Here is an 18,617-nt window from a genome sequence, read left to right as displayed (position 1 = left end):
ATTTTTCAAGTTCTTGTACTGAATTGAGTTCAAATTCCTGAACTGAATGTCCCCAATGGAAATACTGTAAGTCATTTTGTCTGACTTTTTTGTGGTTATCACAGGTAATCTGCATATATTCCACTAAGTATAATAATTTATGTAACTGTTTATGTGTACCTGTACATGAATAAACTTACTCACTCACTTATCTAATGTAAGTGGCTTAAGCTACAATATCACGGGGTTAAAGGGGGCTAAAGCTGGCGAGATTTTAATCGAGAGGCTTAAAAATCACAGGATGCTGAAGAAATCAAGGAAATCACCTTAAAATACAATTTGTGATTTTGTGGTCACTAGTCACTACAATAGAGTGAAAATTACCCATTATTTGAAAAAAAGGTATTGCAATAGCATGTTGGGAAGCTCTAGCCCCCCCTCATGCCACTGCCTGTCCCATCTTCTATTCTTCCTGTAGTTGCACCACTGACTATTGGTGCAATTTGGTAAGGAAATGTGATATGTTTTTATGGTGGCAGTAGTTGATATTGCTGATTTTTTAGGGTTATTTTGGGTAATTTACACATGTGTTATTAGGTATGATAATTGTACCTACATATGTGTTCCTGTACCTAAACCTAAATAAACGTACTTACTCACCCATTTTCATGCTTATGCATGGAAATGGGTGACTTGCAAAAAAAAAAAAAAAAAAAAAAAAAAAATAGAGGAGCACTGCAGCAGGCCTACTGGCCTATGCTAGGCAAGTCCTTCTCAAACCCATTTTAAAGCTATGTAAGCTGTTGTACAACCTGTTTTTAAAGCCAATGCCTTGGATAGCTTTTAAAAGAATGAATTGGGTTTGAAAAGGACCTGCCTAGCATAGGCCAATAGGCCTGCAGTACTTTTTTTTTATTCTTATTTAATTCACATGCATTAAGTGAGGGTTCAGAGAACCTAACCCTGATTATCTCAAATGTTGCAAACTCCACAGTTCATGATAGTATCTCATATAGAGATGAATTTCAAGAACGGAACCCACACAAATTACAAGAATCTACTGCATTTTATATGTACAGTAATACCAAACTGATTTAAATAATAATAATTAAAATTATAATAATGAGGCTTGATTGAAACATATGTTTGACTAATAATAATAATTAGACTAGACTGAAACATGTTTCAAAAATACATGTAATAATATTGGCATAGACTGAAATGTATGTTTCAATAATAATAACAATAATAAAAAGATTAGATTGAAATGTACATTTCATTTCCAATTTATGGGTTAATAAAAAATTATAATTTTTTATTATTATTATTATTATTATTATTATTATTGTTATTACTATTATTATTGATGATTGAGTAGTTTTCTTGTATGTTAGACAGAGAACCTGACATGGGTCAACCAAAGGCTGGGTCAAAAAGGTCGTTTTCTTGCCTCTGAGGTCAAAGGTAGTCAAAAATTGCTCTTGCTGGATAGTTTTTGTCTATTTAATGTGAGGTAGGGAAGGAATAGGGGGTAGATGGGTAGAGGCAGGGGTACCAGTGAGTGCTCAGTGCATGCACACAAGGCAGTGGTGGTGATGGTAGTAGTAGTGGTAGCAATGGTGGTGATAGCAATGGTGGTTGGACCTTACCAGTGAAGTGTCGGGTCGAGTGAATTTAACTACTCCGTTCTCTGGACCATCCTGCGAGAGGTCAGGTCAGGTCAGTTCTGGGGTCAGTCTCTCTCTCTTTCTCTCTCTCTCTTTCTCTCTTTCTCTTTCTCTCTTTTGCTTTCTCTCATTTTCTTTCTTTCTTTCTCTCTCTCTCTCTCATAAATTTGATCAAAACTGATGTTTTTACCAACTGATCAAATTTATTGAAAATGCTCACCTTTGTAAATGCACCTGTGTAGGTCAGGTGGTCACTGACATCCGTAAATGCACTCTGTAGACAAGGTGATCAATTTCACCTTTGTAAATGCTCATCTGCAGAATAGGTGATCAATTTCACCTTTGTAGACCAGGAGGTGGGATTTCACTTCCACAGTGGTACTTAACAGCACCTATGGTACATTTCACTGCCACAATGGTACACAGGCAGTACCTATGTCATATTTCACTGCCACAGTGGTACACAGTACCTATGTTACATTTCACTGCCACAATGGTACAGTCAGTCTATGGTACATTTCACTGTCAATATGGTACACATTGCCTATGGAACTTTTGTGCTGGTGGTTGCACTGCTATGGTGCAACTATGGTATGATACAGTGAAGAACAGTGCAACTATGGTACAGTAAAGTGCCAGGACAGTGACAGTGGATGCAGCGGTGACGACAGTGCTTTACGGTGAACACTACAGTGAAACATCAGTCAAAATGGTGATTAACTTTTATTTTTTTAGAGATATCCTTTAAAAATGGGCTCTTGATCCAAGGAACTGGATCTGGCTCTTCTTTTTTGGTCGTTCGCTTTCCTTGGATCAAGAGCTCGGTGGCTTCCCATTCCTGCCATAAGGGTCATATGACCATTCTTACAGGTTTAAGTGCAGCCATGTGCGTGCATGTGCAGCCATATGCGTGTGTATGCATGCATGCACGCACGCATGCATGCACGCACGCACGCACGCATGCATGCATGCACGCACGCATGCACGCACACATGCTCACACACGCATGCTCACGCACGCGTGCACACACACACACACACACACACACACACACACACACACACACACACACACACACACACACACACACACACACACACACATACCTGAAAATATTATTAGCTGAAGACTGAGAAAGAAAAGATAAAAATAAAGGTGAGAGAGAGAAATAGACAGAGAGATATAAGAAAAAGACAGAGTGATAAAGAGATAAAGAGAGAGAGGGTTGTTGGAAAAAAATTTAAACTGCATTAACTCAAATATTCAACACATCTCCGCAAAAATACATATACATGTACGTATATATTTCCTTAAATTATTTATATGAAAAAAACAAATTTTAGTTTATATATATATATACATATATATATATATATATATATATATATATATATATATATATATATATATATATATATATATATATATATATATATATATATATATATATATATAAAGAGTAAGTGATGGTGAATGTTTTATTCTTTTTGTCATCTTGTGGCGAGAAACTGTGTTAAAGAAAAAGTGTACTAGCTTTATTTTTAAGTGAGAGAGAGAAAGTAGTGATAGGAGAGAAATGTGTGTGTGTGTGACAAAGCCGCTGGATTTGTGGGAAAGTGGCTTTAGGCCTTTCACATTGTCACTAATCTTTCTTCAGGTGCTTGCAGTAGCAAACGTGTGCATATGTGTATGTGCAAGTGCACATGTGTGTGTGTGTGTGTGTGTGTGTGTGTGTGTGTGTGTGCATGCATGTGTGTGTGTACATACCAAGTAAGATTCTTGTGTGGTATAAGAGACAGGGTCGCCAGCTTCCACTTCCAGGCACATATAGTCCACTTTGCCCTTGACGTGGAGGAGTGGACTACCCTGACGACCAGTCCTTATCAGGTCCAGGCGCACACTGTCAGCTCGGTATTCAACCTGCAACATAGCAATGTGATCAGGCTTATGTGTAGGTTATCAGAATGATAATCAACCTGCAACATAATCAGGCCTATATGTAGGCTGTCAGAATGATAATCAACCTGCAACATAATCAGGCCTATATGTAGGCTGTCAGAATGATAATCAACCTGCAACATAATCAGGCCTATATGTAGGCTGTCAGAATGATAATCAACCTGCAACATAATCAGGCTTACATGTAGGCCATCAGCATGATAACCTGCAGTTTAATTAAAATGTGTGGTTTATGTTTTTTTTTTCCTTAAAATTTTCCATTTTATTTCATCCATAATTCGAGAACCACTCACCCAATAATAACATTAATAATATAATTATCATGATATTACAGGTCGGCCATCACTAATCCGGCATCATTGGGACCTGTAATGTGCCGGATTAGTGAGTTTGCCAGACTACAGAATGGTTAGGTTAGAATACACTTAATTACATAAGAATATAGGAAAGGAGGAACACTGCAGTAGGCCTGTTGGCCCATACTAGGCAGGTCCTTTACAAATCCATCCCACTAATAGAATATTTGCCCTCATAAGAACATAAGCACATAAGAAAGAAGGAACACTGCAACAGGCCTACTGGTCTATGCGAGGCAGCTCCAATTTTCCCACCGGCTTAAGCCAATGCCTTGACCTAGTGAGGTCAGACATGTCATTTAAGGGAAGAGCACTGCATCCGACCTAGTAGCACAAGCTAGTCGGGTCCAACTCACACCCACTCATGTATTTATCCAACCCATTTTTAAAACTACACAATGTCTTAGCATCTATGACGGTACTCAGGAGTTTGTTCCACTCATCCACAACTCTATTACCAAACCAGTGTTTTCCTATATCCTTTCTGAATCTGAATTTTTTCCAATTTAAAGCCATTGCTGCAAGTCCTGTCTATGTTAGATATTTTTAGCACACTATTTACATCCCCTTTATTAATTCCTGTTTTCCGTTTATGCACCTCAATCATATCCCCCCTAATTCTACGCCTTTCTAGATAAGATAAGATAAGATTTCGTTCGGATTTTTAACCCCGGAGGGTTAGCCACCCAGGATAACCCAAGAAAGTCAGTGCGTCATCGAGGACTGTCTAACTTATTTCCATTGAGGTCCTTAATCTTGTCCCCCAGGATGCGACCCACACCAGTCGACTAACACCCAGGTACCTATTTGCTGCTAGGTGAACAGGACAATAGGTGTAAGGAAACGTGTCGGAATTTCCACCCGCCGGGAATCGAACCCGGGCCCTCCGTGTGTGAAGCGGGAGCTTTAGCCACCAGACCACCGAGTGCAGATTCAGGGCCTCAGTCTATCCTCATAGGGAAGATTTCTGATACATAGGATCAACTTTGTCATCCTCCTTTGTACATTTTCCAGAGCATTTATATCCATTCTGTAATACGGTGACCAAAACTGTGCACCATAATCTAAATGAGGCCTAACCAAAGATATACAGAGTTAAAGAACAACCTGAGGACTTCTATTATTTATACTTCTTGCTATGAAGCCAAGGATTCTGTTAGCTATATTGCATTGTTGTCTTGGTTTTAGATTATGTACTACTAAGCAGAACTCCTAAATCCTTTTCTCAATCCATAATAATAAGATCTACAATAGAGACTCTTTCTGCTACATCTTCCTCATTTTCATCACTGCTTTCTCCTGCACTGGCTTGCTGCTGTGGATTTACAACCATCTGTGCAATTTCTGAGTCAGTATAATGATGAAATTTGAAATTATGCTAGCCGAAATTAGTGCAGGATTACTGATGGAACCAGATAACTGATTGCCGGATTAGTGATGGTCAACCTGTAATAGTAACTAACAATCAGAATATTAATATAACTAACATAACTAACATAACATTAATAATAATAGCCAACAATCATAATAATAATATTTATTTCTAGAAGTACAAGGTACAAGTATGTATAATAACAATAATAATTTATTTGAGCATGATACAATGTTTATACAAGGGTGAATGACATTTGGGTGTACATGCAGACCTAGCTGACATCACTTCATATTGTTTTCAGTGGGCTGCAGAAAACAATATGAAGTTCAACGATGAGAAATTTCAATTACTCAGATATGGTAAACATGAGGAAATTAAATCTTCATCAGAGTACAAAACAAATTCTGGCCACAAAATAGAGCGAAACACCAACGTCAAAGACCTAGGAGTGATTATGTCGGAGGATCTCACCTTCAAGGACCATAACATTGTATCAATCGCATCTGCTAGAAAAATGACAGGATGGATAATGAGAACCTTCAAAACTAGGGAGGCCAAGCCCATGATGACACTCTTCAGGTCACTTGTTCTATCTAGGCTGGAATATTGCTGCACTCTAACAGCACCTTTCAAGGCAGGTGAAATTGCCGACCTAGAAAATGTACAGAGAACTTTCACGGCGCGCATAACGGAGATAAAACACCTCAATTACTGGGAGCGCTTGAGGTTTCTAAACCTGTATTCCCTGGAACGCAGGAGGGAGAGATACATGATTATATACACCTGGAAAATCCTAGAGGGACTAGTACCAAACTTGCACACGAAAATCACTCACTACGAAAGCAAAAGACTTGGCAGACGATGCACCATCCCCCCAATGAAAAGCAGGGGTGTCACTAGCACGTTAAGAGACCATACAATAAGTGTCAGGGGCCCGAGACTGTTCAACTGCCTCCCAGCACACATAAGGGGGATTACCAACAGACCCCTGGCAGTCTTCAAGCTGGCACTGGACAAACACCTAAAGACAGTTCCTGATCAGCCGGGCTGTGGCTCGTACGTTGGTTTGCGTGCAGCCAGCAGCAACAGCCTGGTTGATCAGGCGCTGATCCACCAGGAGGCCTGGTCACAGACCGGGCCGCGGGGGCGTTGACCCCCGAAACTCTCTCCAGGTAAACTCCAGGTAAACTGACACACACTATCAGTGGTTCTTTTGTACCTTTGGAAATTCTGACAGGTTCCCATGCATTTACCCCTTAAAATTAAGGATCAAAAATTTATAAAATTACACCGATTTTTGTAGTATGAAATCTGTCTATGTTGAGGTTGCTGATTTGGAGAATGTAGAGAGAACCTTCATGGCATGTATAAGTACGATAAAACACCTAAATTACTGGGAACGGTTCAGTCTCTTGACTCCTGTTCCCTGGAATGCAGGCGAGAAAGATACACGATAATGTACACCTGGAAAATCCTTGAGGGATTAGTACCAAATTTGCACACCAAAATCACTCCCTGTGAAAGCAAAAAGACTCGGTAGGAGATGCAACATTCCCCCAGTGAAAAAATGAGGTGCTAGAGACAACACAATAGGTATCAGGGGCCCAAGACTGTTCAACTGCCTCCCAGCATACATAAGGAGGATTACCAATAGACCCCTGGCTGTCTTCTAGAAGGCGCTGGACAGACACCTAGTTAGTACCTGGTCAGCCGGGCTGTGATTCATTCGTCGGTCTGTGTGTGGCCAGCAGTAACAGTCTGGTTGATCAGACCCTGATCCACCAGGAGGCCTGGTCACAGACCAGGCTCCTGGAGCATTGATCCCCGAAACCCTCTCCAGGTATACTCCAGGTATGCCTGTCCCATACTGCAACACCTGAGCATTTGCAGTGAAAGAATTCCGAAGATACACTAATTCATTTTCACTAAGGTTTGAGAAATATCCTTTAAGTACCTCTTCCAGCTTCATAAGATGCTCACTGATTAACTCTCTGAATATGTCAGTCTTAGATTTGTGGATTCTGATCTAGAAGTTGTCAAAGTACTAAATATAGCCAAGGTATCAGACTAAATATTTCCTCACTCAGACGTTTATGTATCCTTTGAGAAGTGCAAATGTACTCCTGGGGGTACATGTGCCCCAGGTTGGGAAACCCTGGTATAGACTATTTGTTGATTTATTGAAGCTGAGCCTAGGTTAGGTTAGGTAAGGTTTGTCAGAAAACAGTTCAAGTGTTTCCTGAAGTGTGTCTTAGTCATATGATGACCCACAGGTAGAGCTTTTGGTCATCTGGCTGAGGCCTTCCACTGGCTTACCCCTCCACCTCTTTAAAAGTTATGGTTATGATTCTAACCATTTTTAATTGTGTCTAAAGGATGATTTATTGCATGTTGGCAATATGTTGCAGTTGGTTATGCAGTTCACATGAAGGAATATATGGCAACATGAAGCAGATTTTGATCTGCATAAACTATGACAAACATCACTGGCAACTATGTAGCAATTTGAATGTTGTTGCTACCATGCCTGTACTGCTGCTAGGCTACACTATGCATTGTTGTTGCTACCTTATTTGTAAGATAAGATAAGATAGGATTTCGTTTGGATTTTTAACCCTGGAGGGTTAGCCACCCAGGATAACCCAAGAAAGGCAGTGCATCATCGAGGACTGGCTGTCTTATTTCCATTGGGGTCCTCAATCTTGTCCCCCAGGATGTGACCCACACCAGTCTAATAACACCTAGGTACCTAATTGCTGCTAGGTGAGCAAGACAACACGTGTAAGGAAACGTGTCGAAATGTTTCCGCCCCACCGGGAACTGAACCCAGACCCTCCGTGTGTGAAGCGGGAGCTTTGCCAGCCAGGCCATGGGGTTGTTAAGCAACACTGTGTATTGCTATGATGTTGCTACCTTGCTTATACTGTTGCTAGGCCACACTATGTATTATTGCAATGTTGTTGCTATCTTGCCTGTACTATTGCTAAGCTACACTATGTATTGTTGCGTGCTGTGTTGTTGAGTGATGGCTGAGTGGATGAAGGAGTCTTGGAATTTTGGCAGGCTTCCAGCGAGATGTGCTAAAATATCAGGAATTCAATTCCCGGCCAATCACATTATTATTTCCTTAAATTAAAGCCACTTGTTCGTGGATGCATTAATATCTTACTATGTTTGATAATTGGACTTACGTATACCTTTCCTTAAACAAACTTACTTATTTACTTAAATCAGATATACTGACTTCACTGCTATAATTTCTGAGTGTCATGTTTGAGTGCTTGATAATGTAGCATCGGAGAAGCTTCAAACTTCAAATACTGGTCTCTCTGGTTGGTTTGAATTATATGTGGGATGTGCACATTCTAATTTACCCCATTTTCTTGAAATTAGGATATTAATTTCCATGTGATGACTCTTCGGATATACTTCAAACCTTCGAGGCTATTTAACTGCATTAGAAGCCTATGCCTCACTTTGCACTATTCCTTTCACATGCATTGAGGTTTAGGAGGCTGGGGTTAATCTATATGGGGATACCCTCCTCAGATAGTGAGAGGAATGTATCTAGTTTGTCAAAGCTTTATCATGACTAGTTACAGCTTTCCACACATCCGAGCGTGATGAAATATGACAAAGCTCTATACAGAGTGAGACATGATGAAGCTCTACACAGAGTGAGACATGATAAAGCTCTACAGAGTGAGACATGATAAAGCTCTACACAGAGTGAGACATGATGAAGCTCTATACAGAGTGAGACATGATAAAGCTCTACATATAGTGAGACATGATAAAGCTCTATACAGAGTGAGACATGATGAAGCTCTATACAGAGTGAGACATGATAAAGCTCTACAGAGTGAGACATGATAAAGCTCTACACAGAGTGAGACATGATGAAGCTCTATACAGAATGAGACATGATAAAGCTCTACATATAGTGAGACATGATAAAGCTCTACACAGAGTGAGACATGATAAAGCTCTACACAGTGAGACATGATAAAGCTCTACATAGAGTGAGACATGATAAAGCTCTACACAGAGTGAGACATGATAAAGCTCTACACAGAGTGAGACATGATAAAGCTCTACACAAGAGACATGATAAAGCTCTACACAGAGTGAGACATGATAAAGCTCTACACAGAGTGAGACATGATAAAGCTCTACACAGAGTGAGACATGAAGCTCTACACAGAGTGAGATATGATAAAGCTCTACACAGTGAGACATGATGAAGCTCTACACAGAGTGAGACATGATAAAGCTCTACACAGTGATACATGATAAAGCTCTACACAGAGTGATACATGATAAAGCTCTACACAGTGATACATGAAGCTCTACACAGTGATACATGAAGCTCTACACAGAGTGAGACATGATAAAGCTCTACACAGTGAGACATGATAAAGCTCTACACAGAGTGAGACATGATAAAGCTCTACACAGAGTGAGACATGATAAAGCTCTACACAGAGTGAGACTATCCCCGGGCCTCCGTTGCTGCAACAAACAGAAGCTTCAATAGTACTCGCTATTGCAAGAAATGAACAACAGTGGCCCTAGGAACAACGGCAACGAGAGCAGGAGGTGGCACTGTTGCCACGCCTTCCCTGGCTCCCACCACGCCCTCCCTGGCACCCCCAGCGCCTCCCTGCCCCTCCCTGGCACCCACCACGCCTCCCTGGCACCCACCACGCCCAGTTCTCCTTTAAAGGCCCGCCCACGCACCTGCTGACGTCATTAACCCAGGTGAACATCTCTCTCTCTCTCTCTCTCTCTCTCTCTTTTGGTAACGCACTTGCCTCACATTGAGGGTTCGGGATCGATCCCCCGGCACGGGTGGAAACGTTGAGCGTGTTTCTTTACACCTGCTGCCCCCGTTCACCTAGTAGTGAGTAGGTACCTGGGTGTTATTCACCTTACACCTGCTGTCACTGTTCACCTAGCAGTAAGTAGGTACCTGGGTGTTAGTTGTCTGGTGTGGGTGGCATCCTGGGGCAGAATATTAACCTAAGTTGTAAATTTTCAAACATAACCAGGGAATTTCTATAAAGTATGTCATTGATGTTAGTTACGTCAGAAATACTTGTAGCATCTACTGCTAGAAATATTATTATAAGATCTGTTATCCTGTCTCAGTCTCATACGCGGTGTATCTCTCTCCTCACCTATCTCTCTCCTCACCTATATCTCTCTCTCCTCACCTATCTGTCTCCCTCTGTCTCCTCACCTTGTCTCTCATAGCAACACGAGAATGAAGGAACACTACAGGAGGCCTACTGGCCCATACGAGGTAGTTCTTTCTCAACACCAACTATTCCCACCCACCTAATCTTCCAACCTTTCACCAAATTATTATTATTATAATCAAGGGGAAGCGCTAAACCCGGAGGATTATACAGCGCCTGGGGGGGGGGAAGATGTGGAAGGCATTCAGGCTTAATTCGGGGAACTGGAGCACAGATCCAATTCCCTAAATCAAGAGCCCCTCACCAACATCAAGGAACCTTCCTTAAGGGGACCTTTCACCAAAGCTACCCATGAATTTCCTTTAGTACCTCAGATATAATCAAACCCAGCCCCTCCCACTCTTTTTTTTTAAATCTACACCGGGTCTTAGCCTCTGGAAATAAATGGTATAAATACCCGGACCCATGGGAGTCCATCTCAGGTACTTAACCTATGTCCTTTCTAAATCTAAATTTATCAAACTTAAATCCGTTATTTTGGGTTCTTGATTCTATATCCTTAGTATTTTATTAATATCGTCTTTGTTCATACCCATGTATGATAATTCCTCAGATTAGCCCTTGTGGCTTAGCGCTTCTTTTTAATTATAATAATAATAATAATCCAGGATGTAAGTCTAGCTTCATACGGGAGATTCCTTATACACTGAATTATCTTTGTCATCCTTCTCTGTATGTTCTCCAATGAATTTATATCCATTCTGTAGTAAGGAGATCAAAACTGAGTGGTATAATCTAAGTGAGGCCTTAGTGTGGTATAATCTAAGTGAGGTCTTAGTGTGGTATAATCTAAGTGAGGCCTTAGTGTGGTATAATCTAAGATAAGATAAGATTTCGTTCGGATTTTTAACCCCGGGGGGTTAGCCACCCAGGATAACCCAAGAAAGTCAGTGCGTCATCGAGGACTGTCTAACTTATTTCCATTGGGGTCCTTAATCTTGTCCCCCAGGATGCGACCCACACCAGTCGACTAACACCCAGGTACCTATTTGCTGCTAGGTGAACAGGACAACAGGTGTAAGGAAACGTGTCGAAATGTTTCCACCCGCCGGGAATCGAACCCGGGCCCTCCGTGTGTGAAGCGGGAGCTTTAGCCACCAGGCCACCGGGTCACCTAAGTGAGGTCTTAGTGTGGTATAATCTAAGTGAGGCCTTAGTGTGGTATAATCTAAGTGAGGCCTTAGTGTGGTATAATCTAAGTGAGGTCTTAGTGTGGTATAATCTAAGTGAGGTCTTAGTGTGGTATAATCTAAGTGAGGTCTTAGTGTGGTATAATCTAAGTGAGGTCTTAGTGTGGTATAATCTAAGTGAGGCCTTAGTGTGGTATAATCTAAGTGAGGTCTTAGTGTGGTATAATCTAAGTGAGGTCTTAGTGTGGTATAATCTAAGTGAGGTCTTAGTGTGGTATAATCTAAGTGAGGTCTTAGTGTGGTATAATCTAAGTGAGGTCTTAGTGTGGTATAATCTAAGTGAGGTCTTAGTGTGGTATAATCTAAGTGAGGTCTTAGTGTGGTATAATCTAAGTGAGGTCTTAGTGTGGTATAATCTAAGTGAGGCCTTAGTGTGGTATAATCTAAGTGAGGTCTTAGTGTGGTATAATCTAAGTGAGGTCTTAGTGTGGTATAATCTAAGTGAGGTCTTAGTGTGGTATAATCTAAGTGAGGCCTTAGTGTGGTATAATCTAAGATAAGATAAGATAAGATTTCGTTCGGATTTTTAACCCCGGGGGGTTAGCCACCCAGGATAACCCATAATATAAGTGAGGTCTTAGTGTGGTATAATCTAAGTGAGGTCTTAGTGTGGTATAATCTAAGTGAGGTCTTAGTGTGGTATAATCTAAGTGAGGTCTTAGTGTGGTATAATCTAAGTGAGGTCTTAGTGTGGTATAATCTAAGTGAGGTCTTAGTGTGGTATAATCTAAGTGAGGTCTTAGTGTGGTATAATCTAAGTGAGGTCTTAGTGTGGTATAATCTAAGTGAGGTCTTAGTGTGGTATAATCTAAGTGAGGTCTTAGTGTGGTATAATCTAAGTGAGGTCTTAGTGTGGTATAATCTAAGTGAGGTCTTAGTGGTGTTGTATAGAGCTGTAAAATAACTTCTGGACACCTGTTATACTTCTTGATATAACTCCAAGTAATTTGTTAGCCTTATTGTGCACACTTAGGCACTGTTGTCTTGGCTTTAGATTTCTGCTTATAATGACTTCCAACTCCTTTTTAAAAACATTCCGTATGATCAAGCTCTGCTTCAACTAGTTTATAACTTCGTGGGTTATTTTCATTCTCAAGGACTAGGACTTTACACTTGTCCACATTAACCTGCATCTGCCACTTTTCAAACCACGACATTAATTTGTCTAAATCCTCCTGTAGTTCATTGTTGTCCTCCATAGAATCTATCATTCGGACTATTTTTGTACCAACGAATTTATTCACGTCACTAGTTAATCATTCATTAAGGTCATTAATGTAAATTATGAAAAAAACAATGGACCCAGAAATGATCCCTGTGGAACGCCACTAGTGACCGGTCCTCCTTCAGACTTGTGTCCTACTGGTCATCCACACCTGAGTCTATGTTAGAACTTTACCTTCAAATAAACATCATATTCTTTATCATTGTCTACTGCCTCTCCTCACCTCCCTCTTTCTCTCTCTCTCTTCACCTCCCTATCTCTCTCCTCACCTCTCTTCACCCCTCACACCCTCCCTCCATCTCTCTTCTTGCTTGCATCTCTCTGAGTGCCACTAGGATCTTCCTGGGAGCCTGGCACTCTAAAGATTGTAATGTTTTTCCTCCCTGGCACTGTGTACTCACCTATTTGTGGTTGCAGGGGTCGAGACATAGCTCCTGTGTGGGGGGGCATTATAGTGACAAGGCTGGGAGAGTGTCACCTAGACGGCGGTGTAGGCATGCTAGAGTAACCCATGGTTGTTGTGTTCCGTACTGGTAGTGGGTTGTGGGGGTAGTTTGTTGGTTATGGGTCGTGGATTGTGGGTTGTGGATTGTGGGTCATGAATCATGGGTCGTGAGTCACGGGTTGTAGGTCATGGACCATGGGTTGTGGATCGTGGGTTGAGAGTTGTGGGTCGCGAGTCATGGGTCGTGAGTCATGGGTCGTGAGTAATGAGTCAGGGGTCGTGGATCATGAGTTGTGGATCATGGGTAGTGGGTCGTAGATCATGGGTAGTGGGTCGTAGATCATAGGTCGTGGATCATGGGCAATGAGTCATTGATCCTGACGAATAAGTAAACAGTATGTAATAAAGTTGGTAGAATTACCGACAATATGTAAAGTAAAAGGACACAAGTGCAACTAATGTGACATTTATTGTGGCAACGTTTCGCTCTCCAGGAGCTTTATCAAGCTCCTGGAGAGCGAAACGCTGCCACAATAAATGTCACATTAGTTGCACTTGTGTCCTTTTACTTTACAAGTAAACAGTAGCCAACAACAGGAACAACGGAGATAACAGTGTCGGGTGCCGGAGGGGTGGGGGTGCAAAGATAGCAACAGGATGTTGCAGAGAGCAGCTGTGGGCGTGGGCGTGGGCGTGGGCGTAACAAGGACCGAGGGACATCAGTTACACAATGATACCTGAAAAAATTTCCATCCTTCTGAATGATGACGTCAGCAAAACAACAGAAGATCAAGATAAGTCAAGATAAAGGTAAGTCAAGATAAAGATAACGGTGAAGATAAAGATAATAGTCAAGGTAAAGATAAGTGAAAATAAAAATAAAGATAGTGAAGATAACAGTCAGGATTAAAATAAGTCAAGATAAGTGAAGATAAAGATAAATAAAGATAAAGACAAGTCAAGATAAAGATAACAGTATTATCCAGGTCAGTACTGAGGTCAGCAAGATAACACTGCTTCCATTATCTTAGTTATCTTCTTCCAGTACTTTATCTCGTTCGTATTTGTACAAAGAGCATTAAGCCTTTTCTGCCATTCTTCCTTAAGTGAAAGAGAGGACCTGCTTACCAGGTACCTAACAACCAATGACCTAACTAGGAAGATTGGGGTCCAGGGAGGCCTGTCATGTATGGTATTTTGCTGTGTTTAATGTTTTTATGTACCTACTTCCCCATACCCATGGTATGGGTGGTAGTCAGATTACACAGGGGTATAATGGGTCCAGGAACTGTACCTCAACATTTCAGAGGTACATAATGGGTCAAGGGACTGTACCTCAACAATACAGAGGTACATAATGGGTCCAGGGACTGTATCTCAACATTACAGAGGTACAAAATTGGTCCAGGGACTGTATCTCAACACTACAGAGGCACATAATGGGTCAAGGGACTGTACCTCAACACTACAGAGGTACATAATGGGTCAAGGGACTGTACATCAACAATACAGAGGTACATAATGGGTCCAGGGACTGTACCTCAACACTACAGAGGTACATAATGGGTCCAGGGACTGTACCTCAACACTACAGAGGTACATAATGGGTCCAGGGACTGTACCTCAACACTACAGAGGTACATAATGGGTCCAGGGACTGAGCAGCAAAGTTTTGATAGATGGACAAGTTACAGTGGTAATATCTGAGAGAACTTGAATTGTAAGTTAAAAAAAAAAACAGTGCTAGAATTTAAGGCTTTTGACAGTCCCCTCACACGAGACCTGGAGGGAAAGTTGCAGCACATGGTATCGTAGGGGAACTTCTCTCGTGGATCGAGTCATGGCTGACATACAGGCACTGTATAAATACAGCCTTTATTTTCTGTCTAATAATGTTTAATTACATTATTTTGTACCACATAAGGAAATAAGATAAATTTGTATATTGTATTTATCTAAAGAGGGTTCATAAATGGGGCGAAATTCCTTTGAAAAATTATTTAAAAATACATTTATTCAATTTTCTCCATTAAAACACATTTTAGAGAATGTATTTAGTGTAAGAATATAGTAATTTGTGTTTTTCTGTGGTGTGTAACACCAGTTTATATATATATATATATATATATATATATATATATATATATATATATATATATATATATATATATATATATATATATATATATATATATTATGGTATAAACCTTGGTAATAAATACCGACAAGTTGGTTTAGAAAGACACGTAAGCAAACACTATAACATATTTATTAGAAAACGTTTCGGTCCTGGGACCTTGATCACTTCTAACATACAGAGGTAGAAAGACATTATATATATAGGCGGAGAGTGAGATGTGACGCACGTGACCTGAGGAATGTCATAAGAACATAAGAATGGAGGAACACTGTAGAAGGCCTACTGGCTCATGCGAGGCAGGTCTTTATCAAAACAGCCTCTGCCTATGATGAGGACGGGTAGACGATGAAATCATGTGACTCCTGTGTTGTTGGGTTGGTGTTGCTTAAGTATCATGTATGCCAATGTTTTTGAAATTTTGTAGTTTCCAGTGTTGCGTTCTATAGTGTTGGTGACGGCGATTAGTGAGGCTTCTAGGCACCGTCGGCGTCTGAGGTCTGGTTCGGTGAGAACGAGTTGTGCCTCGTTCCAGTTCATCAAATGCCCCGTGGAGTCTCTGTGGAGTACACAGGCGTACCTTACATCGTCTCTGTTAGAGGCATTTCGATGCTCATTCAGGCGGACTGAAAGATCTCTGCCTGTCTCGCCTACATATTTCTTGGGACAGAACCCACAGGGGATAGTGTAGACGCCTGCTGTAGAAGTTAGAGGTGTGGGGCTGCGTTTCGTAGTGAGGTCTTTGATAGATGATGTGTTTATGGTGGAAACGTTGATGTTACTCATAGCAAGTGCCCGGCGAGTATTCGTGGCAACATCGCCACATGGGAGTACTATGAACTGTTTAGGGGGCTGTTCCATGGGCGGTTTGTTGAGGATAGCTTGTGCCTTGAGTCTGTGGGAGTGCACCACACAGACTAGCCGGCCACCTTGCCAAATACCTTTCAGCGCTTCTGGGCACCATCAGTCAAGCCCACCTCAAACACTCAGGTGACCTTCTCTCCCGAATTTCCAACCTGAATGTCAAAAACAAAAGCATGGCTTCCTTCGATGTCACAGCCCTCTTTACCAACGTTCCTACTTACGCTGCAATCAACATTCTGAGACAGAGGCTCACTGAAAACCACGACCTCCCTTTACCTCTTCTAGATTTCATCAATCTAGTGGAACTTTGTGTTAATTTCAACTTCTTCAAGTATCAGGACAATTGTTACAAACAATGCTTTGGGATGGCAATGGGCAGCCCGCTCAGTGCTGTGCTTGCCAACCTCTTCATGGAAAACTTGGAGACAGAGAAATTCAGCACCCTCATTCCCAACACCGTTACCTGGCTAAGATACGTTGATGATATATTGGTTTTCTATCCGAGACGTCTCAATATCCAGGCCCTTCTCAACAAGATCAATGCAGTTGAACCATCAATAAAGTTTACACTTGAACTCGAAAATGATGGCAAACTTCCTTTCCTCGACGTTCTACTGTGCAGATCTCCCGACAGTGACAAACTTCTCTTCAAAGTGTATAGAAAACCTACCAACAAGGACGATCTTATACACTTTTATTCACACCAAGACACCCGCACTAAGAGAGGAGTCCTCATTGGCTTCTTCTTGAGAGCTCTTCGCATCTCCAGCCCTTGTTTTCTAGAAGAAGAATGCACTTACATAACACATGCCTTTACACGTCTTCAGTTCCCATCTTTCTTCATCCGAGATTGCAGACTCAAGGCACAAGCTATCCTCAACAAACCGCCCATGGAACAGCCCCCTAAACAGTTCATAGTACTCCCATGTGGCGAAGTTGCCACGAATACTCGCCGGGCACTTGCTATGAGTAACATCAACGTTTCCACCATAAACACATCATCTATCAAAGACCTCACTACGAAACGCAGCCCCACACCTCTAACTTCTACAGCAGGCGTCTACACTATCCCCTGTGGGTTCTGTCCCAAGAAATATGTAGGCGAGACAGGCAGAGATCTTGCAGTCCGCCTGAATGAGCATCGAAATGCCTCTAACAGAGACGATGTAAGGTACGCCTGTGTACTCCACAGAGACTCCACGGGACATTTGATGAACTGGAACGAGGCACAACTCGTTCTCACCGAACCAGACCTCAGACGCCGACGGTGCCTAGAAGCCTCACTAATCGCCGTCACCGACACTATAGAACGCAACACTGGAAACTACAAAATTTCAAAAACATTGGCATACATGATACTTAAGCAACACCAACCCAACAACACAGGAGTCACATGATTTCATCGTCTACCCGTCCTCATCATAGGTAGAGGCTGTTTTGATAAAGACCTGCCTCGCATGAGCCAGTAGGCCTTCTACAGTGTTCCTCCATTCTTATGTTCTTATGACATTCCTCAGGTCACGTGCGTCACATCTCAGTCTCCGCCTATATATATATAATGTCTTTCTACCTCTGTATGTTAGAAGTGATCAAGGTCCCAGGACCGAAACGTTTTCTAATAAATATGTTATAGTGTTTGCTTACGTGTCTTTCTAAACCAACTTGTCGGTATTTATTACCAAGGTTTATACCATATATATATATATATATATATATATATATATATATATATATATATATATATATATATATATATATATATATATAATGCAGCACAGTTATTGTGGTTCAAAATCATACCATTATAAGTAAGGTAGTTAATGGGAGGATGTATGCCAGTGTTGGTGTGAGGTCTGGCAGGTATCCTGCTCACCCAGCATCACTAACAACCTGATTGATCTAACCAGTGACCGTCATCAACTCACGCTACGCGCAGTTTGCCTCACAAATCGCTCTAAACCCACACGACGTTGCCGCTCCATCGAAATCCCGGACACCAATGACATCTGTTTACATCTGTAAAGGTTACCTTCACGTGTCGTCAGATCTATACACCTGCTTAGGTAGTGTGACGTGTGACGTCATTCGGCGGCCCACGTCTGCTGACGACTCTAGGCTGTGTCCGGCGCTGCCTTTGATATACCTGTGATGATTTCCTG

General features: G+C 41.5%; 1 protein-coding gene across 4 annotated transcripts in view; it reads right to left on the bottom strand.

The window, feature by feature from the left end:
• LOC128687503 (neurexin 1) overlaps positions 1-18,617 on the bottom strand; it is a 350,524-nt gene that overhangs the window by 66,125 nt on the left and 265,782 nt on the right. For 3 of the 4 annotated variants that reach the window (XM_070083952.1, XM_070083950.1, XM_070083953.1), the window contains exons 7-8: positions 3,414-3,566; positions 1,629-1,679 (exon numbers count right to left, since the gene is read on the bottom strand). In XM_070083952.1, coding sequence (XP_069940053.1) covers positions 1,629-1,679; positions 3,414-3,566 — 204 coding nt within the window. The remainder of the gene's footprint in view (positions 1-1,628; positions 1,680-3,413; positions 3,567-18,617) is intronic. The other variant, XM_070083951.1, reaches the window with a different exon arrangement.

The sequence above is a fragment of the Cherax quadricarinatus genome, chromosome 11, assembly GCF_038502225.1.
Source record: "Cherax quadricarinatus isolate ZL_2023a chromosome 11, ASM3850222v1, whole genome shotgun sequence".
NCBI classification, from domain to species: Eukaryota; Metazoa; Arthropoda; class Malacostraca; order Decapoda; family Parastacidae; genus Cherax; species Cherax quadricarinatus.
This window is presented reverse-complemented; position numbering and strand designations above follow the sequence as displayed.